The sequence below is a fragment of the Tachypleus tridentatus genome, chromosome 8 (assembly GCF_004210375.1).
Source record: "Tachypleus tridentatus isolate NWPU-2018 chromosome 8, ASM421037v1, whole genome shotgun sequence".
NCBI classification, from domain to species: domain Eukaryota; kingdom Metazoa; phylum Arthropoda; class Merostomata; order Xiphosura; family Limulidae; genus Tachypleus; species Tachypleus tridentatus.
This window is the reverse complement of record NC_134832.1, coordinates 79,714,644-79,741,765: the sequence shown is the minus strand read 5'-3', so window position 1 is coordinate 79,741,765 and position 27,122 is coordinate 79,714,644. Positions and strand designations below refer to the sequence as shown.

General features: G+C 34.1%; 1 protein-coding gene across 1 annotated transcript; it reads right to left on the bottom strand.

Moving 5' to 3' along the window:
• Positions 1–451: 451 nt before the first annotated feature.
• Positions 452–27,036, bottom strand: LOC143222762 (transmembrane protein 145-like). The gene is made up of 6 exons (XM_076449715.1): positions 26,338–27,036; positions 23,681–23,852; positions 22,892–23,125; positions 15,901–16,038; positions 5,215–5,470; positions 452–3,883 (listed from the first exon to the last, which is right to left on the bottom strand). Exons 1-6 carry the CDS (start codon positions 26,823–26,825, stop codon positions 3,717–3,719), a joined length of 1,455 nt encoding a protein of 484 aa, XP_076305830.1. The 5' UTR covers positions 26,826–27,036; the 3' UTR covers positions 452–3,716.
• Positions 27,037–27,122: the final 86 nt, after the last annotated feature.

Below are 27,122 nucleotides of genomic sequence, written 5' to 3'. Positions count from 1 at the left end.
CTAAATATCCATGAAATTACTGTATATACAACAAATCTGCTTAATATGCAAGCTGAAATCCCCACTGAAAGAGACCAGTATATATGTGTATTACAAACATACCTTATGAACTGTATAACTATGAATAATAAGTGAATGCTAGTGTACAGCAAGTTAACTTTTTTATTGTGGCAAAAATTAATTACTTTTGTACATACCTCAATAGAAAGCAAAATTTGTGAAAATATAAAGTTAAGATTTACCATTATGGAAGAATACCAAATTCATATGGATACAAGTTTTAAGACTTTAGTTAGTACTCTGCAGTCCCATGTTGTTTGCAAGAGAAACAAATAAATACAGATTTGTTGTTGTTCCATAATAGTGCATCTAAACTTTATTTTAGATTAACAAGGTTTTGTGTAAAAGGAAGTTTGAAAGACTCATTTACCATCACAACACTATTACACAATTAGCAAGAAGCAATTTTATTTATCTTGTACAGAACTCACTTAAAACCAGTAAAATATAATACAGTTTATTTTAATATGCCAATATAAATTATGAAACAATTAAAAAAGACATATCACAGATCAAAATGCCATTCTTGAGTATTACTAGTACATGAACTCCTGACTAGAATTTTGTGCACAAGTACTTACTTATAATGGAACTTTAACTGATTTATTAAGGGAATAAAATGTAATAATAATAATGTTCAGTCACTGCATAGTTTTAAAATACATGTGAAATTACAAATAGATCTCTCCATAAATCTTCTGAATAGTTCTTGTTATAAGATTTAGGCTGTAATTCTATGGAAAGTAATTATTAGAATGAGAAGAAATTGGCTGAGTTAAACTTGTAACTTCATGCAGAATGAAAATACACCTGAAAGTAGCCTTTGGAGTAGAATTTCAAAATGGCACAAGAAATGCAGTGAATGACACTGTTGAATGAAACTTTCATTACTCATTAACCACAATTCATACTTCCTGAAATACTGTCTTTTTAGATTGTTCTAAAGTTTGAAAATTCCTAGATGTTACCAGAAAATACATAAACAAAGCATAACCCTAGGCTCTGACATACCCTATATAATATTTTTAACTAAAGGTTCCAGAAGGCATGCACATGCTGGAGATGGAAAAACAAGATTACAACAGTTACTTGGAAAACAGACTCAACAAAGCACATGAATAAATCTTAACTTTGCCATGTTACCTTCCAAGTACTATAACTGTTAGCTTCTCACCTGAAATGAGCAGTACAGAACCTAACTTAGAATGAAGCAGAATAATTCAAATTACACACTTCCTGTATTTTCAGGTCAGTAAAGCTACTCAAACCAAACCTGATATGAGTCACAAGCCACAGTGTCATGGCTGTACTTGTAAAAAAGACCAACAGTATAATCACATTTGAACACTTGAAAGCTGAAGTTTGCTGAATAATACATATTACTATCAAGGCACAAATAACCAAACAAAATGTAAGTTTTTTTAAACCAAGACCCATCAAGATTCTTTGTTCTCATGCAGTTTTCCTCTATAGTACTACAATTTCATAAGATACACAAATGGATTTTCTCTCCATCTGGTCGTATCCTGTTCTATATTGCCAGTTTTATAGTCTTGATTCTATCCACTGTGTCTGAACATTCCATATATCATTTAAAATTTTCAGTGATTTAGTTAAAGTTAAAACGTACAGCCAAAAACATACATTCTTACAGAAACCCAAAGTCAATCCTTGTACATATGAAACAGAAAACACCCATAGAAAAAAGAAAAAGAAACACATTTACAATATTTAGTATTTATTTCACAAGATATACATTAGAGAAATAACACAAAGCATAAAACTCAGCTACTGTCAAACATGCTTTTGAAACAAAACATTCATTCATCTTGGACAGCTACAGATTACTAGAAAATTATAAATCTTGTGAAAGCCCAAAAAGCTAAGGTCTTCTAAATTTGTATTAGAAAACTCATCATGACTAGAGTTGTGGACTTAGAATAAGCAACCTTTGGTACCCCATCATAAAGTTACACCAAATAATCCTCTATCAATAATTAAATGTGGATGACACAGAATATCTGAAGTGATTCCATAACTAGTTTCAACACTGATTAAGTTTTGTCCTTATTACATATCAACCTACACAGCTTCCTGACTTGCAGATGGTTAATAGAAGTCATCAAAATCATCATTAATGACAGTTTATGTTTCATGCATTCTGTTTTCAAAGTTAATCCCATAGTGTTTTACACAGACAATCTACTTCTTGTTCTATTCAATACTTTCCACTGAGAGTCTTGTTTACCATATTCTACTCAAAAAATTTACAGAAGTCCTCCTTAGTCTATATGTAGACTAAATTTAAAAAAAATGTACATCATTCTTTGATGGTAAATGTTAAAACCTTCAAACTCTACAGAACTTACATCTTTTAGCTAGATCATGAAATAAAATATTATGCACTACAGTCATATCTAGTCATTAAGGACATACTTTTGTAAAACTAGTTTATCACCCACAAATACAACACTACCATTCAATGTATTCTAAAGCAATAAATATTAACATTTTAAATAAAATAGAACATGTAACCATGAAAGGAAGAACACAGTTTTACCTTTAAAAACATAGGACACAGAAATTCCAAATTATGTTCCAAACAAATGTGCAGTCCAATAGTGTCAATGTTGAATATTTTTATTTTTTAAGTGAAATGTAGAAACATTTGTGAACAGAAAAACTCAAATTAAACACTGCAAAAAACATAGTAATTTAGAAACAGTCTGACAAAGTTCTTTGATCAGGGAAGTACAGTTTTAAAGATAAGATAAAATATAACACTTGCTTCTTACTTATACAATTATATCAATGTCTGGGAAGAATTACAATAGTAGAAGTAAATTGATAAAGGTTCATATTTCGGAACACCGATAAAGTAGAGATTTATACTAACTACAGATTCACCATTTATCATACATTGAATCTACAGAGAAACACTACCTACACCATCCTTCTAAATTACAGATTGAAACTCTTAAAGATTCTATAGAATTTTAAAGTATCAACTCCATGTTAATGTGCTATTAATAGTGCTGTATGAAATGCTCTAAATCACATGTTTACAAGCCAATGCTTATACAACTTCATTATATGTAAAATGAGGTTTTATATGATTAGAGATAACATAATGAGCCAAACAGGCATCTTCCTTTATCCACAGTAACATCTCACTTTATCATATGTATAACACAAAATTTAGAACTAAAAATGGTTTAACAACTGAGTACATAATTACCAAATATTTATCAAGTTTCAGACTAAATTTACTAGTTACAATCCTATGTTCACAGTTGTTAAATAAACAATTAATAATTCTGAAATTTAAAGCAGTAACCTTATGTTAAAACTAATTACATAAGTAAAAATATTTTGATGAATTTTGAATACTTTTAATTACTTACTGTAACTGAACTGTTATTTTGAGCACGTGTGGGGTCAATGACATTGACTAATATAAAAATCTATTTAAACTGAATTTATGAACCCTGTTCTACAGATGTTCAACTTTAGTTACATTATTCTTTTTTAACTGCAATAACTTATTACAGCAACATGTGCTTTAAAATCTAACATCTCCACATCTATTTTATATGAGAAATACATGTTATAATATAGCATTTTAGAATATTCGGAAGTTTACCCCATTTACAAGGTTACACTTTCTGGGGTCTAGGAATATTATGAGGAGCTTCATTGAATTCCTCCAGTTCTTCCCCTGCATCCGAGTCTGTCTGAAGCTGGAAATATTGCTCACTGCGGGTTGGCCATAACAAGTGAGTCATAATGGCATAAGCTAGAAAATCTGCACTGGAAGTTATCCCTGCCAAAACCAATTTACTAAATGAATCATGAACAAAAAACAATATTCAAATGTAAGTGATACTAGGCATTGTGTCAGAAAATCAACTGAAATAATAAAAAATCTTTTTTTTTGACATGTGAGCATTGAAGATGGTAAAGGTATGCTGAAATTCAAAGAATAATAAGAAATAGCCAGGAGTGCATTTAACAACATGTCAAAAATATTAACAGCAAGAAATATTAACATAACACAGGCAAGACTAGTCAAATGCTATATGTGGTGAACCTACTATATGATGCTGAAACATGGATAATATATAAAGCAATTGCTAGAAGGATTGAGGTGTTTGAAATGTGGATCTCTATAAAGGTGTTGAAAATATCATTAACAGGAAATAAGACAAATGAACAAGTATTAGAAATGATGGAAACTAAAAGAAGACTATTATCAACTACAAAAGAAACAACAAAAAAACATGAGTATTTTGGACTTATAATGAGAAGAAATGGAATACAAAGACTGATGCTAGAAGGAAAAATGAACAGGAAAAGGAGAATAAGCATATGGATGGATAATATCAAAGACTGGATGGGAACATCATAAAGTGATTGTATTATATGGTGAAAAGAAGAGAACAATGGTGTTCCATGACAGTCAACCTGCTTCGAGCAGATGACACATGATGATCATGAATGACTGACAAATGACTGACAACATAAGTCATCACTTGAAACTACAGCCTTTCTATACACCAATTAGGTATTAAAAAAAAAAAGAGTCAGTATTGGATATTAGTTAGCAATACATAACTAATTCACAGAACATTTTGAGTAGTGTATTATTAACAAACAAGTTTTATATTCTTGGATGAACATTTTTTAAATGTAAAAACCAATTTTGTTAATTGGATTGCATTAGGGTCTCTTCACTTAAAGTACTGAAGAATTAGTAGCCAAATAACTGCTTAAAAATAAATAATAAAAATGAAGTTAAAGACTTAGCAATTTCATGACCAACAAAAATAATGAAAATGGGATATATATATAAAATTTTGAAGTTGTATAGATGGATGCATATATATTCAATACAAATATAATATTGAATTGGAACAAACAAAATATATACTGGAAAGAACTTATTGAATTAGACAACTAGGTGACTACTAAAAATACATAGTTGAATAAGTTATAATTAAAGAAATTACATAGTGAAAATGAAAGTGAGGAATTAGCAACCAAGTAACTGATACAATGTTTGGCTGTAAGTTTAATGAATATTGTAATTTGGATTCTACAACTGCTATTTGTATAGAACAGAAAAAACAAAACAAAAACAAACAAATCTCTTACCCAGTAGAAGCTTTTGTCTCCAAAGGGCAGAAACCTGAAGAGCGATTAGTGCAACAATTGGAAGGTAAACAAACCAAACTAAGATTCCAGCTCCAAAATGTAGATAGAAGCGTAACTTAGCCCTGTCATTCTCTTCTAACATAGTGGACCGCAACTCATACAGAAACCATGTCATGATGATAAGACGGAAGATGATGATAATCCAGCCAGGAAATGTTTGATATTCATCAATGTCTTCAACAACATCCACTTCAGTCTGCATACACAAGTCATAAACATAAATATTAAATGTTTATGTAGGAAATGCACACAAATGAGAAGTTCTAATAACAGAATCATCTCAAATATGAAACAATAATAAAATTACCAATAAGAAGCAATATAAAAATGTATACTTGGAGGAACACAGATAAATAAATGACTTAAAATACCTGCATAATAACAACCAAATATGAAACAAACAAAGGTACAATACAATTTACTTCTAAACTTAACACCACAAGTATTTCACACACATACAAAGATGTAATTTTATGTTATTCAAAATTACAATTCGTTCTGACGCCATGAAATAGTTAGCTAACAAGATACAGTACCTCTTCAATATAATGCTACCATATGAAATATAAGAGAAGGGGCATTATAACCAACATAGACAAGAAGGTGCTTATGTTGAAAGAAATGTCCATAACTTTTTAGATAATTTTCAATCATCACATTTCTTTTTGGAATATTTAATCAATCCTGATGCAGGGGAAGGGACATTGAATTTTCTAGACAGTTTTTTGAATATACCTACTTTTTTTCCCATTAACAAATCACAATTCACAGTTAACATATTTTGTTACTTATGCTTGAAGCCTTTCAAACTATGTAACACTACAAGAAAATATCTTGAAAAATTACACTATGTAACAAAATTTTTACTTTTTTTCTTGTTCCTGGGCAGAAAGTGTTATTTCCCAATTGCTTATGCCTAAAGTAAATGGAAAAGACCTGTTTTTCTCTTCAACCTTTGCTTTTGTGACATGGGTAATGAAATTTTCAAATTTACCCATTTCCCACAACATTCCAGGTAAATGTAGTGCTGAGTAGCTGTTACAAAATTTTCTCGAACTTACAAGAATTTTCAAGAACTTTCTAGAATGTTGTAGAAGCCTCAAAGCTCTGCTGCTCCATAACAAGAATAAGTATCCATCTCTTTCCCTGGCTCATTCGGTGCACCTCAAAGGGAATACAACAGCGTCAAGACCTTGCTAGAAGCCTTGAAGTATGATGCGTATGGCTGGGAGGTTATTGGAGACTTCAAAATGGTGGCATTCCTGATGGGTCTCAAAGGAAGCTTAACAAGTTTCCCTGTTATCTTTGCCTTTGGGACAGCAGGAACACTGCAGTACACTACAACAGGAAGCACTGGCAACAATGGACTGAGTTCTCTGTGGGGAGGCACAATGTTAAGTGTGAGCCACTAATGGACCTCTAGAAGGTGTTGTTCTCACCATTGCACATAAAATTGGGTCTTGTGAAACAATTTGTCAGAGCCCTTAATAAGGAGTCTGCAGACTTCAAGTACCTTTGAGACTTCTTCTCTAAGCTGTCTAGGGCAAAGGTCAAAGCTGATGTCTTTGTTGGACCACAAATAAAGAAGATCCTGGAGTGCACAGAATTCTCCAAGAAGTTCAGTAAGAAGGAAAAAAGCTTGAAGCAGCTTTGTTGCAGTGGTTCAGGGCTTCTTGGGCAATCACAAGGCTGAAAATTATGTGGAACTGGTTGAGGCTCTGGTGAAGAACTATGGCAAAATGGGCTACAGGATGTCCCTGAAAGTCCATATCCTTGACGCTCATCTTGATAAATTCAAGGAGAACTGGGAGCATACTTGGAGGAGCAAGGTGAGCAATTCCTCCAAGATATACTGGACTTTGAACATCGCTATCAAGGAGTGTATAATGAAAACATGATGGGAGACTATATTTGGGGGCTGATACGTGAAAGTGATTTATATTACAGTTGCAAATCTCGAAAAACTACTCACTTCTAAATATTTTGTATAACTTTAGTATAAATACATGTAAATCTTGATTCATATGTTGTTTTATTCAAACCTTATGTAAATGAAAATGTGCAAATTTGCCCATTTTTACATAGAAAATAGGTTAATTTCTAAATTTCATTATCTAGGTCCCAAAAGCAAAGTTTGAAGGGTATTATGGTCATTTTCTGTACTTTTACAACATGAGCAATTAAGAAATAACACATACTATCCAGGAACAAAATTTGTGTTACATAGTTTTAAGAAAAAATGAAACCCCTAAAATTTGCTAACACTTCACATCAATTTTAGTAATACATATTAGGCTTCCAGGAGATTCTAAGAACTCTTCAGTCAACAAGTAAAGAATTTAGTTTAAATAAAAATACACTACATTACACTTCTCTAAGGTAGGGCACCTAGTGAAACATTTTTTTTTTTAAAATAGATTACATTATCACCACAAAGGTTTCATACTTTCAACTTTGTTGGTCAATAACAGTGCAACAAAAAGAAATTTATGATATGAAGTCACAATTCAACAAAAAACATACCCATGGCCAAAGTTTACTTTGTTCATATAAACTTTAAGCTGCTGAAAATTCCTACAAAGTTCTCTCCACCATGATAAAGATGCAGTGATGCTGATTTCCATTTATCCTTTGTCTTGAGTATATATCCTCAACATTAATAAGTCTTTAAACCTTTTTACTTTAAAAGAATAGTATTTGCTACTGAATAAGACATTTATGAAAACATTTTTAGTAATAAGCAAACCTAATATTCACTACTAGTAACTTCTTTGTTTACAAACTTTGTTTTACAATATTTCAAAACAATAGGCTAATTACAAAATTAGGATTTATTTTCTTATTTCTTGAGTACTTTCTGGGTTTTTATTGTAATTGAAAGACTAACAAAAGCTACTCGCACCATCGACATTCAATGTACCAGTATAGTGGTAGGTGTAGGGCTGAATTGATCACTTGTGATTCAATATGTGTCAGAAAAATGTTGACAAGAATTGGTGACATTGATACCCCATACTACAATGCCAAAAAAAGGACACTGTAGGAATGCCAGGGTTTTGCAAGCACTATACCCAAACACCAGCATCAGATACAATGTCCTCAACATTTGTTGAGAATATCCAATACTGGTACTTGATTGACCCTAGCCCAAGCAGACCAGCCAATTGACTCTAGGTGGCCACCCCAAGGCTGCCCATCTACAGGAATTCAAAGCCAAAGTGGTGTGTTAGGGTTGGACCCCTCAACCACCAGGATCCTCTCTTCCCCTTCACATAGCAAACATGTGGGTGGGTGTTTAGATCCCTAAGGAGGTAAAGTGATTGGTTGATTTAGTGTTTTATGGCACGAAGCAGTGATGCTATCTGTGCCAAACGCCTGGTAAAAGTTAAAAATAAATTTAATAAAATTCATAAAAGGAAATTAAGGTAAAACAAAACAAAGTTTAAAAAACATAAACAACATAAAATCAATGTTTACATCTAGCCTACAATGTCAAGAGAAAAACTACAGTAATTCAAGTTGTAAAGCACTTTCTGTAGCGTAACTGTAATAATCATAACTCGCCAGGAAGATTAACAGGTAAGTACAAAATCCACCATTAGTCACCTAAAGTTGCCCTTTCCATTCCCAGTTCTAAGTGATTTGACATTATGGCCATTTTCAAAAAAGAAAGTAATAAAAGTTTTAAAAGACTTTCAGCAAAATTTTAATAATAACTTGCCAGGATGACTAATGGCTAGTTCAAACAACAGCATCAGTCACCTGAAGTTGGCCTTTCCAGTCCTGGTTTCGAGTACTTTGATGTTATGGCCAGTTTCTAGTTTTAAATTGAACTAGATGAACTGTGATTTTTAAAAGAGACCCACATTAAAAAGGTGTAAACTATAAATTTAAAAAATTTAAATGGTATTAAAGAGATTAATGGCCTTTAAAAAACTAAAAACATCACCAAGGTGATGTCACCATCACCAATAACACTGTCTAGCATTAAGGACAAACCTTGGGACAGAACATGCTTAAAATGGTGCCGTCGTCGTGAATCGTAACAATGACAAGAAAGTAAAATGTGGCTTATTGTGATCTGAGTGTTACATAGACATTGAGTGTTACATTGGTGCATCAGTTCTAGATAGAAGAAAATGATGAGTTAAAAAACTGTGACCAATGCATAGTCTAGTTAGAACAACTTCCTCCTTCAGAACCTTACGGAAGTTAGATGGCCAAGGCCCAATACAGGGTTTTATTTGGAAAAAGCTTGTTTTCCAGGTGCTCACTCCAATTCACTTGTCAGCTGGCATGGAGCCGAGCCTTGAATACAGGACCATAGTCCAGGTATGGGACAGGCACAGCACTGATAGTGATAGAGCAGAAAGACTTAGCTGCAGTATCGGCGAGCTCATTCCTACAAATACCAACGTGGCCCAGTATCCAGAAACTGGATAGAAGTAGATGTTAAAGAGAAATGGGCCAGTCAGTTTTGAATATCATAGAGAACAGGGTGTGAACCAATGTGAAGCGATTCCAGGGCCAGTAGAGAACTAAGCAAGTCAGTATAAATCGTGCAGCTTGAGTACTGCTTAGCTTCTATGAGATCCAGGGCAAGAAAATGGCATAGAGTTCAGCAGTGAACACAGAAGCTGTAGAGGAGATTCTGCATGCAACCACCGATCCACAACAAATCATGGCAGAGAGACAACACAGTCATCTGATTTCAAACCATATGTATATATAGAAATGGAAGGATGGTTCAAAAGATGTTCAGCAAATAGCAGACAGTATTTCCAATCAGGAGTGTCTACTTTTCTCAGATGACTTAAAGATAGGTCACGGTTCAGGACAGTAAAAAGCCGTGGTGGGATGGGCTCACCAATGGATACAGCAATGTTATCCAAGGACAGACCCAACTCATCCAACTGTGCCTGCATACGAAGGCCAAAAAGAACATTGGCAGACTGTCTGGTCTCAAAAAGCATGGCCCGTCGAGGAAAAAAAACACAACCCCAGGTGGGATGCTTTAGTAAGGAATGAAGTTTCGAAGCATATAGTAAAGACAGTTGCAAATGGCAGAGGTGCAAAGAAGGTTCATGAGACTGTGTATAAGCTCTGAACTGGGGAGGTGAAGAAAGCCCCAGTGCAGAGCCAAAGTCCTTGATGATGAATAGGGTCTAGCATCTTTAAGACCAATGGCCTGGCAGAGGCATAGACCAGTGATCCATAGTCGAGTTTCAATCGAATAAGAGTACAATATATCTTTGGGCATACAACGTCGATCCGTTCCCAAGTGGTGGAAGAGAGGACATGCAGGATGTTCAGTGCTCTTGTACATTTGATTCATAGCTGCTTGATGTGTGGTATAAAGCCAATGATAAACCCCAAGAACATAGTCTCAGAGACCACAGGCAGCACAACTTCACCGATACAGAGTTCAGGATAAGGGTGAACACCCCTTTGGCAGCAAAAGTACATGCAAACAGTTTTAGTGAGAGAGAAAGTAAAGACATTTCCTGTGGTCCACTTCAGTAAACAATTGAGGGCAGTCTGTAGCTGCTGCTAGAGCCTGTTTGCAACAGTGAGAGGGAGTTGTTCTGTGATTGCATTAATTTTATACTGAAAAGTGTGACACTCCAAACATAGCCCTGAGTGACTCCAAGTTCCTGTAGAAAAAAAAAGAAAAGTGTCGAACCCACACGAACTTGGAATCTCCTGTCCATTAAAGAATTTTTAATAAAAATGGACAAATGGTCACATAACCCATATATATATGGAAGTCTCGCAAAATGGCAAACCTCCATGTTGTATCATATGCCTTTTCAATGTCAAAGAATATTGATGCAAGATGTTGTCGTTTGAGAAAGGCTTCTCTGATTGACGTTTCAAGTCAAATCAGGTGGTCCATGGTGGAGTACTGTTGTCGTACCCCATACTGGGTGGGTGAGAGAAGGTTGTTTGATTCGAGGATCCAAACAAGATGAGCATTAACCATCCTCTCTAAGGTCTTACAGAGACAGCTCATCAAAGCAATTGGACGGTAGTTTGAAGGAATCTTGGGATCTTTCCCAGGCTTGGAGAAAGGTAGGACAATAGCCTGGCACCACACATCAAAAAAAACATTCTCCTGCCAGATCTGGTTAAAAACAATCAGAAGGATAGCAAGAGAAGCAGGAGATAAATGGTGCAGCATCTCATACTGTATATCATTAGGTTAAACTGATGTACTGCAAGACTGATGAAGGGCCAGTTTGAGTTCAACCAGTGTAAAGGGACGATTATAGTCAGAGAAACAATCAGCTTGAAAGGAAAGATGTGATTGCTCTGCCCGAGTCTTTATAGCTAAGAAGATGGAGAAAAGAAGCAGAAGTGTCAGACACCCGGCAAAAGCTTTCATCTAGAGTATCGGCAATGCTCTGGGTGTCAGCCACATCCTGAACCATTACTGAAAAGAGAAAGGTTGTGATCAGAGAGCATACACTCTACAGAGTGACCCCCTCCTATCAGTATCAGCACTTTCCCAGAGGGAATTATGTCCATTAAAGTCCCCCAGGATTAGAAAAGGAGATGACAACTGTTAAATAAGAGCATCAACGTCTGATTGATCATATGTCTCTCCAGGTGATAGGTAGAGAGAACAAACAGTGATGGTACGATCCAAGGAAACACAGATGGCTATTACCTCCAAGGGTGTGGAGTGGTAAAGACAGGGTGGGTAAATGCTGTTCAACCAACAGTGCCACCCCTCCATCACACAGTCTGTCATTTCTGCATAAAGAAAACTGCTCAAAGGTGACTGTATTGTCAGGTTTCAGAAATGTTTTCTGTAAGGAAAGACAAACAAAATAGTAGGAAGCAATCAGTATTTTGATGTCATTCAGATTAGAATGTAAACCTCGACAGTTCCATTGTATTAGGGTGGCCATTTTTATTTATGTGTAAACGAATTGGGTGGAGAACCCTTCTGTTGATGACCATGTCTTTTTTTCCTTACTTTCTTTATTCGAGGGAGGTCTATCGACCTTCATGGATCCTGTCCTGGGTCGATTGGGCAGGTCTTTGCTGTTGGAAGGAGATTCCAGAGACTGAGGACATGAACGAATGATTGTTTTGTATCTTGGGGTAAGAGAGGAAGAATGATCTGAGGAAATACCTGTACCTGGAACCAAAGGATGTGGATCTTGGGGTTTGGTGGAATATATACAAGGGACAGAAAAAGGTGTTGAAGCTTGATGTCTTCAAGTGACCAAACTGCTGACACTGGAAACAATGTACTCTGCAATTATGATAACCTGCCTTGATGGTGGCAGGTGGATGTGGTGATATAAATGTCAGAATGAGGATATTGGTTGGCATCATAATTCTATATTTGCAGGTGTATATACGCTTAACTGCAGAAACTCCTTGAGTGGAGAAACCAGTGAGAATTTCTGACTCTGGGATGTTCTTCATATTGCCCTCACCAATAACTCCTCATAATGAATTCAAAGTAGCATGATGTGTTAATTTGCCCTAAAGGTTTGTCTAAAAGTGAATAATACAACAGGTGGTATATTCCCAATCAAGACATGCCTGCCACCCACCATGGAGCCCTATGAGGGGATGCACTACAATGTCAAACAAGGACACTGCAGCAATGAATGCACAGGTCACCAAAGTGGTGTGTTAGGGTTGGACCCTCAACCACCAGGATCCTCTGCTTCCCTTCACAGGTCACCATGCACGGCAAATGCGTGGGTGGATGTTTAGATCCCAGAGGAGGTAAACTGAAAGATCAGAACCTTCCCTGGGAGGTCCCATCACCACGTACAGGAATCCACACTGAGGGGGTTTTGGGACAAAATGGAGCTTATTGGTCCATCTTGACTGTTCTAAGCTCTAAATTAACTTGAAAAACTTAAAGCAGCTATTATCATTCATATATTTATCATCCTTTTTGTAAAATAAATTAAATTTACTACCTCCACAACATTTGAAGGCAACCCATTCCAAAGGCCAACCACTCTGTTAAAAAATAACTCTGTCGTAGCAGAAGATGATTTGTACTCTGCCAAAATTTACATGCATCTTCCAATCCTACAACTATCATTGTTAAATAAGAAAAAATGATGCACCAACACTATCAATTCCCTTTATAATCTTAAACACCTCAATCAGATCTCCTCTAACTCTTCATTTTTCAAAAGAAAATTTGAGAAATTTTACCCTCTTCTCTTATGACAGTTCCTCCATCCAAGGCACCATTTTATTAATCCCTCTCTAAGCCCTTTCCTTATGGTAACTTCAATGCCACAAGGCAGCATAAAATATACTCATGGTAACTTCCATGCTGGATATGGCAGTTAGGGCATTCAACTTGCAATCTGCTGATAGCTGATTCAAATCCCTATCCCACCAACATGCTTGTCCTTTCAGTTGTGGGGATAATGATAATGTGATGAGCAATCCTACTATTTGTTGGTAAAAGAGCAGTCCAAGAGTTGTTCAGTGAGTGGTGATGATCAGCTGTCTTCCTTCTAGTCTTTAAATGATATATTAGGGATGGCTAGTGCAGATTGCCCATGTTTTGCTTTGCACGAAATTCATAACAAACAAAAACTTCCATGCTACAAGGAAACATAAGATATATTCATGGTAATTTACATGTCACAGTGAAGTAATTTAAAGTGAAGAACATAGAAGAACAATAACCTATAAATTAGCAATTTCATCTTTTTTATCTATAATAATCAGACATAATTATTGAGCTTATGCATAAAATACTCATTATTATTCACATGTAATCACAGAAAAATGTGCTTCCCAGTAACTATTTAACTATGGTCTCCAAGTTGTTTTTACTTTTATATGATTTTGTTCAAAAATACTCTAATTTCTAAGATATTCTCTACTGTGTACGATATCCAAGATATTGTACATAGTATAAATTACCTATGTAAAGAATTCTATACTTTGTATTTTTATTTATTTTTACAATAACATCTAAATAATCTGTACTGTATGTACATATAACCTCTTTCTATTATATTATAAAATTCTGTAGAAAATAAATTAAATAAACACCTTTTGTAATTTAAATGACAATGATGGTAAATCACACTTAATTGTCCTTGGAGCTACTTTTTCTGTTATTATTAGTTGTCAATCTGATAGATAACATTGTTACACAATATTGCCAAACATTGCCTTTTTTTATTGTAATAAGCTTCTAGAAGGGAAGAAGTTCACATTGGACAATACATACTGATAAACATTAAACAGACCTTCCAATGTTCATGGATACTGGCTTCACTTTTAACCCTTATCAGCACAACTTTGAAATAGTTGAGGAACAACTGAAATCCAAATTGACCCCTGCACAAAATTACCATTAAAGTAAGCTCCAGATTGAAATTCTAACTACCAGTTACAACTTTTTTTAGGGTTAGACTGCAATGTGAATAAAATAAAAATATATGGATTTTTGAGTAAATTTATTAACAAAGAAATCAAGAAATTACAAAATGACATTGTTCTTCAATATACAAATAAGTAGTATCAAACAATTGCTTGTACAGTGTACCAAAAAATGCCAAAGTTTTATTATATTCTTATATTCAAGTCATTATCCACCAATATATCATAATATTACTACAATACTGCAAAATTTAATGGAAAGAAAACTGAAAGTGTACATTGTGGGTCACCTTGGGTCCAACCAGACCCCAACACAAACATTTCCTTATAGGAGGCTACTGATTGAAAACACAATAAGCAGGTTATTTACAACAATTATTAAAACAAGTAGTCATTACAGAGATATTTTGCTGAGGAATAAAATGTGCATACATGTTTACCACAACAATATTATAAACAAACTAGATAATACTGTACTACTTTGATAAATTATCCTCTACAACAACTATATAGTGAAATAAATGTTTAAAAATTTGTTTCATATGCTACAGGACAAACTGCACGTATAGTTATGATCAATGTCAGTTCTACACTGACCCCAGATAAATCTGCTTTTTTATTATATCAATTCAGAGTTTCTGCTTGAGAATTACATTAACTGGTATAAATTTGTAATGATTATGTGAAAAGATATACATCTTAGCATGTTGCTGGAGTCCACGTGAACCCAAGGTGTGCTGATAAGGGTTAGGTAAAATTATGCCACAAGAGTAGACTGAAGCTGCATAGAGGCTTCACTATTATGTGGTCAAATTGGATTGCTATAACTACAGATTCTTTAGTCATTTTTCTCATGAAAATAGCAAATGAATACAAGTTGTGAAAGATGGTGAACTTTTAACTATTAATTTAAAATATTTGTCCATATCTTGTTGATGGTAGAAGGAAGTATGTCTAGCTTTGGTAAACTAGTTTTTTGAGTATAAGGATTCTCTTTTGTAACCATTTTATGGAAGAGGGTGTTGCTCCAAATTTGCTTGGGGCATGATTTTGGAGCCTGGTGCTGTTTTAAATGGTCAATTGTGGACAATGAATAGTCAGGAAATAGCCAGGAAACAACCAAGTGTTAAATATGTCACATCTGGGAGCATCCATAGAAACATACCACTGTAATAGAATATGGTGATCACTTTCATAAAGTGTGATAAACCTTCTGTGTTATATACAAGTTATTTTACTTACCGTGTTCCACACATATAGCAAGACATCAACAAAAGTGTAGAGTAGCCAAACACAGAATAACACAGGCTTCCAGGTGAGTTCTGGTCTAGTAATGGCCCAGCCCTTAGCAATTAGCAGTAATAACAGCATGAAGAGACTCTATCAAAATTAAAAGGGTTTACAGTGTTAGAGTATTCAGAGTTCTTTATTTATATTTTGCTCAGACAGTTACATGTATAAATTATATATATAAACACATGCTGCTTTAAAATTGGGTTTTAAAAATGTTTAGAAAATTATTTTCCTGCACTGAAATATATTTCCAATTGGTACTTACCCATCACCATGTACAGGAATCCACACTAAGGAGGGAATGGAACAGAGTATGTCAGAAATGTCAGTAGCAAAAATATTAGACAGATGATTACCACAGGCTAAAAGGAAGTACATTTTAAGGGATAGGTGATACAAGGTACAGGAAGAAAAAGATTCAAGAAGGAGTGTGAGAAAATGAAGAACACTAACAATTCAATCTAGAAGAACCACTTGACAAGGAAGTTAATACATCCAGAAGGAAAGCAGTAAAAGGGAGATGGTTGGAGAGAAAAACGCGACACAATATATGGAAAAACAAAATGTTAGACAAGATTGTTCAATAATTAGCAGTGGAAGAGATGGAAACCTCATGGTTGAACACCCAGGTAAAGAACAAAAAAATCATATGCACAGGAACAGTGAGCCAAGAAGTGGAAACTTCACACTTAATGACCAATAGCAGATGTTCCACCAAGATTGATAAACTGCACAAAAGGAAAAGTGAATGGACAGAGCTAAAAAGGAAGTGATACACACACACATTTATAATTCAGGTCGATACATGAGAGACCACATAAATGCTAGGCATAATGAAGGATTGATAACCATGGTTGATGGAGGAGGGTTACAGTGTGTGAAAGAGGGGGTAGTAGTTTGTAAAAGAAAAAACAAACAAACAATAGGGGATCTAGGTTGTAATGGTCAATAAGGAGCAATGAAAATGACATAGAAAAGAGTAGAATGGGTGACTGTAATTACCCTAGGAAAGAGCTGGATGGGAGGGTAGGCATGAAGGTACCATTTGGTCTAGTCCTGACTGAGTATCCACTGCTCTGGAATAGATGCAAGTCTCGATGACGATGAGGAGACAGTACCTCTTCCATAATACTCTCCTTGTTCAATCACCCAGGAGACCACTAAGAAGGAAAGGAGTCCTAGGGATCCCAGGGAAGATTCCATTGGTTGCATAGCATCAACCTAAAGAGAATGCATGACCCAAGGACTTCCATGGAAGGCAATGTCCCAAAAAATAATAGAACCTCAATGCAGAAAAAAAGGTGTAGAGAAGTGAAAGTTCCCTCAAATGCAGATGATGTGGAGAAGGTTGGGTCCAGCCAAGATAAATGTTAAAAAATACAAAGCGGACAAGATATTGGATAAGAATCCAAGCAATACAAGCTGCTTCTATCAATACCAGATGATTGTGTTGAAAAGACACCAATTCAGATGAAGCTAACAGAAGCCAGTCATCCATATAATGCTGGAGGTGCAACCCTCAATCATGCACATACTGGGCAAAGGCTTTGATCACTCATCAAAACACATAACAGTGCTGAAGCAAGCATGAAAGGTAAAATATGAAATTGAAATATAACCCTGTTATGGATAAACTGAAGATAGCATTAAGACTAATGAGATATAGGAATATGGAGTAAATGTCTGTGACATTCACCTTGGTCATCCACAGACCTAGAGAAAGAGCCAACTAAAGGGTGAGAAAGGATTTCATCATAAAGTGGGGAAGATGCAGAAATTCATTGAGGTGGGACAGATTGATGAGAAGATGCTAGTTCCCATTTTTTGGGTCAACAGCACACTGTGAAAGAAATCTGAAGTAATGGAGAGAGCACTGTGAACAGAGACAAAGAAGGATGGGAGAGAAAGTTAAAAATAAGTCTGTCTGACAAAACCACAATCACCTAGAGACAAAGAGTGAACAAAATCCCGACTATACATTTGAGCTGGTTGTTTTGATAGTTACCAAAACTATTAGCAGCAAGAAGCATAAGATTGAGCCAAACAACAAACCTAAGTACCCTTGGAAGAAAGAACATGCAAAGGATGGGTGGGTATAGAATGGGAAACAACTATAGAATATGGTATGGGAGTTGGCTGAGACAAACAAGTAACCAAAGAAAAATGAGTTAAATGTTGCTTCACAGGTTCCACATAGAACTTCAAAGATTCAGGAATATCTTCACAAACATACCTTTGCAGAAGGAGGTGTATGGAGAAAACGTACCATAGGAGTGATGTCTGGATATGAGATTGCAGCAGGGCCTGCCTCCTTCCAGACAAAAGTGACTAAAGTTGTTTTGAGTCGAGAAACATATGATCATTCTGATGATAAATCAATGCAGAATGCTTAGAAGCCCATGGTGAACAAGACATACTGGCACTAGCAGTCAGATGAGAAATGACCATCAGTATGTGTGGATCCTGAAATCAGGTGGAGAGAAGACAAGGTAACTGAGCAATGGGGTATCAGGTAACAAGAAACACAATTTATGAAACTGGAGAGAGAAATAAAATATAACAAATTTGATAAATTATGTCCAATAAGGCTGAGGGAAGTCTGGCTGATTTATCAGGAAAGGCAGAGGAGTGCACAGCATAGACAGGAGGTAGAAAGAAGGCTGTCAAGAACAGATTTGTCAGATTCAGAAGGAGCCTAAACATTATTAAGAGAAGAGAGATGACTCCTGTAAAGATCAATCTTCCAACAAACAATGGCTGAAAAACCCTCAGCAAAGACTCCTGACCTCAAACTGTGTAATGACACTTTAAACCAGTAATTATCAACCTTTTCTGACTTGTGACACACTACGACAATCTGAAATTTTTGCACCACACCTGGAAAGCCTTAATGATTTTTTTAGGTACACATTATACAGCAAGCATGAAAAGCCTTAGAACAAAAATCACCACCAAAGCAAGCAATAATAATGTCATTGTGCATCACGTTTAGATACACGTAACACAGAGGAGTTAACTTAAAAAGCATTAGAATGAAAATAACAGCCAAAGCAAGCAATATTAATGTCATCTGCATGTTGACAATACTGTTGCCTGCTTTGGCCGTAAGTGTTGTTCTAAGGCTTTTTGACGATTTTGTGGTATAGCAGAAAAATCAAAACTTTTTATTTTTACACGTTTTCAATGTGATGCTTGTGCCTGCTTCTGAGAGCAAATCAAATTGAAGCGAAGCTCTAACGTAGACAAACAAACTTGCATTTCATCATCAACTGTAAGAAGCCTCTCTCTCTTTCTGGCTTTAATTTCAGTCAATGCTGAAAATCCAATTTCACAAAACTACGAAGGTGCAAATGAAAGCAGAACTTCACCTGCTTTTGATTTGAACTGATTGCAGGATATGAATTTTTAATGGAGATCCAAAATGCATTCAAGTTCTTTTCGGGAAACAATGACTGATACAATTTGTCATTTCGTAAATCAATGAGCTGTTTTTCCTCCTCAGTTGTAAGATTTGTTGTCTCGTTGATTCCGAATGGATAGGTCACCTAGTTAAATTCATCAACAGCAAGTGATGGGAAGTAATGTTTTAGTGCAGACTGTAGGTCACTTAATGTGCTCAAAATTTGAGGGACAATTTTCTTCTTTGACGGACATTCGTTAACAGAAGGAAAACAATCAAGGACTCCTTTCGAGATTTTATTCTTACACAGCGTCACCTTTTCATCAAAGGCCTTCAGCTTGGACGTTGCAGTAATAATGTTTTCAGATGGTCCTTGGAGATTTAAGTTCAGAGAATTTAATTTGTCAAACAAGTTGGAGAGAAATTAAACCTTCAGGAACCAGATCTCATCATGAAAAGAAAATTCAAAACCTGCCTCCTCAACCTCCAAGAAAGAAATTACTTCAGTTTTTAGTTGGACAAGATGCTTTAACACCTTTCCTTTCAAAAGCCATCGAACTTCAGTGTAATTCAGTAGCTTTTTGTAGTCTGAATCCATTGCCTCACAGAGAAGAGAGATAAGTCGAGATTAAAGTGGCCAAGACTTGATGAAATTCACCACTTGAAAAACTTGATTGATAACAGACTGCAAATATTTTGGTAAAGATTTGAAGGCAAGTGCCTCTCTGTGAATCATGCAGTGAACAATCTTAATGTTTGGATTTTGTTGGTGCACCAGAGTGACAAATCCCTTCTTTTTTCCTTGCATTGAAGGACAGCCATCAGTGCAAACACTGACACAGTTATTCCAATGTAATTTGAAGAGCAAAATGTTTTCATTCACCAACTCGAAAATGTCTTGGCCTTTCGCTGTACTTTTTAAATTTTGAAAAATAAGTATTTGTTTATGATTTTCCCATTTTTTATGAATCAAACAAAAGCCAGAACTTGAGCTTTTCCACTAATGTCAGTAGATTCATCTACTTAAAGAGACCATAGCAGAGACAATTCATCTTCAGATGATTTGAAGTGTTTGCAAAATTGATCCTTCAAATCTGACGACAAGCCTACAATTCTGTGTGAAATTGTGTCATTGGGCAGTGGGACTTGCTTAACCTTTTTGATGGAATCTGTTCCAAGCATAGTTTCAACAATGATTGCTAATGCTGGCACAATGACTGATTCAACCTCCTTATGCTCTTTCTTGCATTTTGCCAACAATTGAGCAGCCTTATAACTTGCAATCAATCCTTTTTCAGACAGCTTCATGTAGTTCACAAGCTTCTTTGATTGTTCATGTTGTTGAGCCGTGAGATTCTCAAGTATTCTTTTGGTTTATCCTTCACAGCTGAATGTTTTGTTTTCAAGTGTCTCTTCAGTTTGCTGGGAACAAGCGCCTCATTCGATAAAGCTGCATTGCAGAGTAGGTAGAACAGTAATTGAGAATGTTTCGATTCCAATGCGATGAAACTGTATTCAATGTATTTGTTTTTGTATTTTTGTTTGATTCCTTGCTTTTGATTCAACACATTCTCCTTTGCAGCACCAGACTTACTTAAATATTTTTCCATGGATAAATGATAAAGCTAATTCATACACGATAAGCATGAAGTTCTGCAGTTAATATAAAATTCCTACCTACAGCATAGTAGCTGTAGCTTACCGCAGAATGAGCATGTGTTCCAAAAAGCATTTTGATTGTTTAATGCATCATTTATAATGTACGAAGTGCTTGATGCGCCACAGTCAAACCATTGCAGTCGATAATGAAATTTAAGTATGAACTTCTCAGTGTTTGAGTTCAATGAAAACCATTGAATGTTTTGGAAGGTTTCAAAGTATCTCTATAGTAGCTTTTATTAACTGATGTGTTTGACTTGCTTGTAAAATCCCAAGAAAGTTGAATGCATTTTAAAAACACTGCAGCATACCTGCCAATCTCTCGTAGCACACAGGTTGAGAATCACTGCATTAAACAGTAGGAAGAGAAGCTGAAGTCATGACATGAAATTCCAATTTTATAAATTACTGTACATAAGTTGAAGTAGAAACAAAATGAAAAAGCAAAGTAAATTGACTTGGCCAAATACTACAGGGAAAATTAATAGAAATGGTAAAGCACTACTGTGCAAAAAGAAAATAAATTATTACATAAAATCACAACAATGTCAAAGGTCTGTACTAGAAAAGTGCCTGACAAGAAGTGAAAATCAAATACAGGAAGTCGCATACATCAGGAGAGTGTGCCACACTCCTATTAGTGGAGAGTTGTTGCATAATGATTTACACGTGAAGATGCAATAAACCAAGTTAATCATGGGGTAAGTGGGAATTTCATGGCTCGAGCATGTGAAAAATATTTTGCACATAGAGGGCAGCATTGAAGGAATTTTTATGAATTTTGCACAAAGCTACATGAGGGCTATCTGCACTAGCCATCTCTAATTTTGCAGTGTAAGACTAGAGAGAAGGCAACTAGTCATCACCATCCACCGCCAACTCTTGAGCTACTCTTTTACCAACAAATAGTGGGATTGACTGTAACATTATAATGCCCCCATGGCTGAAAGTTATGTGACTGGAGGTAAGCTACTGTATTGGAAAACTAATTTCACACTTTACTTATATTCTGTATGCATTTTAAGAAACATCTTTACCTCCTGAGTTTTTACAGGATTCATAATAAACCAATAAAACTACATGAAATAGTTTCACTTGACTATAAACTGGTGAAACAAAAGAAAAAAAAACAATATAATCAAAATAAAATAATCTTTACACAAATAAAGTGGAATTAATGATGGACAAGTAAGCCTGAAAAGTAAGCTGTGAAACTGAAATTGAATAGACACAACATAACTAACCGTTAACAAGTTGAAAAAGTAGGAACAAAATGACAAACCAAGGTAAGTTGACTTGGCTAAATACTACAGTGGAAAGTTAATAAAAATGTTAAGGTTGTACTTTGTGTGTGGTGTTCTTTGGCAAGCTACAGGGTTAATAATCCAAAACCTATAAAAGGTGGTTATAAAAAAAATCTTTACACAATAAATTATTTATAAGAACCTCTCCCTATATTCAAATAATAAATTACAATACATAACAGCTTTAATTTTACAATTGAAATATGAACAAAATTAGCAAAAGGTTAGTCTTTAAACTTTGACAGAACAAGAGCATTAATAAGTTTATTTTTTCAAAAGACCTTCATTGTTTTTTAACTAAACAAAACAACACTTGTATAATCAAAATAAAACTATATTTACACAAATTATTTGAGTATTTTTGTTATTAGTCCAATAAATAACAATGCACAATGCCTGTAACTTTATATCTGAAATATAAATAAAATTTGTAAAAGGCTGATCTTCCATTTTTGACAGAACATAAAAGTATGAATAAATTTGAATGTTAAGATCTTCATTATTTATAACTAAAACTAGAGATATTTCAATAAAAATGCTTCTTTTCTTAAACGTCACTCAGACTGCTCTTCATTACCTGAGCAAACAATCTGACAACCTCTCCTGCTACAGATAAGGCCTCTATCCCCATTCCATCAAATGCAAACTTGATCATGTGGATGAGTGTGGAGAAAAGAGACAACATCTGGAGAACAAGTGAAGCAGTAAAAAGCCTGGTGAGGTGATGGTGTTGACGAACAACAGCATACACTTGCAGTGGAACAAGGATTAAGTAAAGTGTGAAAAATCCCATATTCATTTCTGTTATATCCTGAAACAAGCAAACATCAACCCAAGACTGATATATATTAATTAAACAACTTTTAAATGAAAAATAAAATATTTATGGGTGATAAGTGATAAGAATAGTATACTTGTTATATAAAAATTTATAAAATTCATCCACAAAGTCTGGGAAGGGACATGAAGGTGAAAAATATCTCATGCTTGCAAGATACTATATGGAATGCACAATTTATTATCACTTAAAATAACTATCTTTTGCTCTCAAGATAAGTGATGCACTCAATATCACATCTCATAAGCATGAGGTAATAAGCTGTGCATTCAATATATCTTGTGAGCATGAGATAATAAGTGGTGTATACAATATGTTTTTCTCCTGTATATACCTTCCTGGGCTCTGTATAAACTAACTGCTTTCAAGAAAGAAATAATATATACATTGAATGCTCCTTTATTTTACTTACATGCAACTTTAGTTTGGTAGCTTAAAAAGTTTGATAATCAATATAAACTAAATCACATCCCTGAGTGTATATAAGCTATGAAACTGGCAAGATCTAAAAGTCATATGACAGCAAACCTGCTGGTCAAAAGAGAATTGGTATTCAAGTGGATTTCTGTTTGAAATGAAAGGGTTTCCATTAACAAGCCACACATCATATTCTATAGCAGCTCTGCTGTCTTGAGTTGATTCTCTCCACTCACAGACATTTGGCGTTCGGTGACAAGCCACAAGGCTAACATACCAAAACCTACGATGGACGTTAAAAAAACAATACATGTACAGACAATAAGGTAAATCCAGTATCATTACTACATTTGTATAAAGACAAGTAATTAAGTCAATTACATATGAGCATCAATTTTTCTTATTAAAACTAATGTTTTAATTAGTTCACTAATGTTTCTGATTACTACTACTTCAATTAAATCAATTAATGTCATGAATATAATCATCTATCTGAAATTAGTGCTATCAGTTATTACAGCTTTTGATTATTTCAACTAAATAATCTAAATATTGCTATTATCATTTTTAATTATTATTTTTGATTAATTCAAATATGTTCATGTCAATCTATGAGTGTCAGGGCTAATGAAAGTAATCCTCTAATTCAAATTAGGGTTTCCAATTATTAGGTTTGATTATTCTAGCTATCCAAGTAACAGAAATTAATGTGCAGTGTTATATATTGTTTATAGTTAACTCATGACAATAATGAATTTTTTCTAAGTCCTCTCATGAGAATAATAAATTAATTGAATGAAATCACTTAACAAGCCTGATGATTGACTAGCAAACTTCACTTGGTGCCAAGTTATACTTATAAACATACATAAAAAAAAATCCAGCACTTCCATCTAGGACACCTGACAACTTGTGGAATCATGTTTTTAAACCATTAAAACAAGAAAAAAACAAAATTAACATGAGATTTCTTGTACACTGTATAAACTAATAGTCAAGCTTTATAAACACAACTTGTGTGGTACAAATCTTTGATTAAGATAAACTTGCAACTTTGGCAGGGTTATAATTTACTGGAATGGTTTGTTTTATTGCTGTTTGGATGTAAAATGCTATATGCAGCCGGGGGGTGGTAATATTAGAACTGTTCATTATTTAAAAATACCACAAATTTTAATTCTGTGAAATTATTACAAGAAACATACAGAAACTTGATCACTCAGCTGAAGTGACTCATTATAAGAATCATACAGAACTTTCAATAAACTGTTAATAGATGCAACTTTTCTAAGAGAGAAAACCCATGAATCAAACTAAGTCAAGACTGTCTAAAGTAGCTATTAATAAATACTGTGAATTTCATATTCTGCATATATACCTTCAGAATTTTGTTTTAAAACATTGTTTCCACAAAAATTAAATTACTTTTATACAAATAAATAAATAAATATATATATGGATATAATTTAAGAGAAACAAGGGATACGTTGGTCCATTTCAGCCATCCTAAATGATACTTTAAAAAATTAAACACTTAAAGCCAGCCCATATAATTTATATATTTATCAAGCCTTCTCTTGAACTGCCTTAAAAGCATCCACCACATCTTAAAGTAACCCATTCCAAAGGCCAATATACCTCTAACTTAATTTTTTAACTTAATTAATAAAATCATGAAACATTCTTACTATAAGCAAATACTACAAGAACTTTATTTCAAAATAATTCAAACCATGGTTTGAAATTCAACAATTCCATATACTTTGACAAGTTTTTGCAAATTCTACTAGTAGAATAATATACTCTGGGAAAATGAATGTATGTTTGTCTATCGTGTATAAATAATAATGAAAAATATATACAAAAAACAAATATATGTACAAGTGAAATATTACTAAAAGCAACTCTTATAGATGAATTTTCATTTTTGCAAGTACGTGTCTTTAAGATTAAACAAAAAAATTTTTACTGCAATTTTAAATAATAATTTTCCATTTAATGTTTTAGCAAAAATTGATTTTTTGAAAGCCTATTTGTAGGGTACTGTCTATGTTGTTTTATTTTAATAAGAGAAGGTGACACTTATACTAAAATGAAAAATTACATTGAATGCACATTTGAACATGCTTTGCTTTAATTTCAATTTTAAATAGGCTTGCTGTGTAATTTTTAAACTTCTGCTGGATTCTGAAAATTCTGTTAACAATTTGCCAAAACATAAAAGGAGAGCTGTTATAAATACAATCTTCTGTTAACAAGTGGTTAAACAAGAACTATGAATTAAAATTTTTGAAAGTGGCCTCTGATGAGTATTCACAGTATCATCTTTGCCAGAGATGACTGTTAGTTTTAAAATAACTTTTAGAAAGAATATAGCTCAGTGGTCAAACAAATAATTTTGTATGGTTTGATAAGAATGCAAGTTGAGTGAAACACCATAATTGTATGTATTTTGCTAAATTTCAACATGTTGTATTATTGGAATAACATATTTATAACTTTACTCACAAGGTTTTAATATTTTAGGTAATTTTCAGAGAAAAATACTCTTAAATAAATGAATATGATTTACGTGAGTTAAGCTCTAATAACTTAAAACTGGATGTCTTAGGTTTCTTAAAGTTAATTCTAAAATTATTCTTTAGCAATTACAGAAATTACAGTAAATTGTAATAAACACCTAACAACTCATGTGAAAAGTCATAGACTGACCAGTTTACTTAAACTCAAGAAGTTTAATAAAGATAAAATTTACGATGAATATTTACCTTGGTTGATTGCTGTTCTGAACTGCATAAGTAAGTTGATGACCTGGGACCACTCGTTCTGCAACGTCTTCTTCCTCACATAACTTATCTTTGGGGCACGGTATATGGCGTAGAAAATCTTCAGATCCAACATCATTACATTCACTGTCATATGCAATTGTATTTATCTTTTGAAACATTTTTTGGCAAGCTTCAGTTTTATTGGACAGGCTCCTATTTCCATAATACTCTATAAAAAATTGTTTATCAACTACAACAAGTGTTGCATAGCTATTTCCAGAATAGTTTGAAGCATTATTAATATTAGTTGATATATTTCCATAAATGTAACCTAATGAGTTAGCACGATCATGAAGATTAGTTTTCTGAAACCCGAACTTAGAAAGGAAAATAAAAAAATTATTCGTGTCCCATGTTCCTTTCACACGTAACAATTCAGCACAAGAGAAGACAACTAACAAAATGATACACTCGATAAGTCTCATCATTTAACTAAACAATAATCGAATATAAATATCAGTCGGGATTTAAATAACTAAATAAAATTAAATACAATAGTTAATTAGGTAGATATGAAAACATAATTTACGTATGGTCTACACTTTGATTTAAACGTTTTACTGATTTTTAGTATTACATAAATCTTTCTGCATTTGCCAGATTTTCTCCGCATAGTTAAACTATAGTCCGCACCATCTTGCGGAAAACATAGCATAAGCGCAATATTAAATATTTTTCCATTTCCAGTAAACTAAGGTGATTAAGCGCACAGATTTTTGCATTTA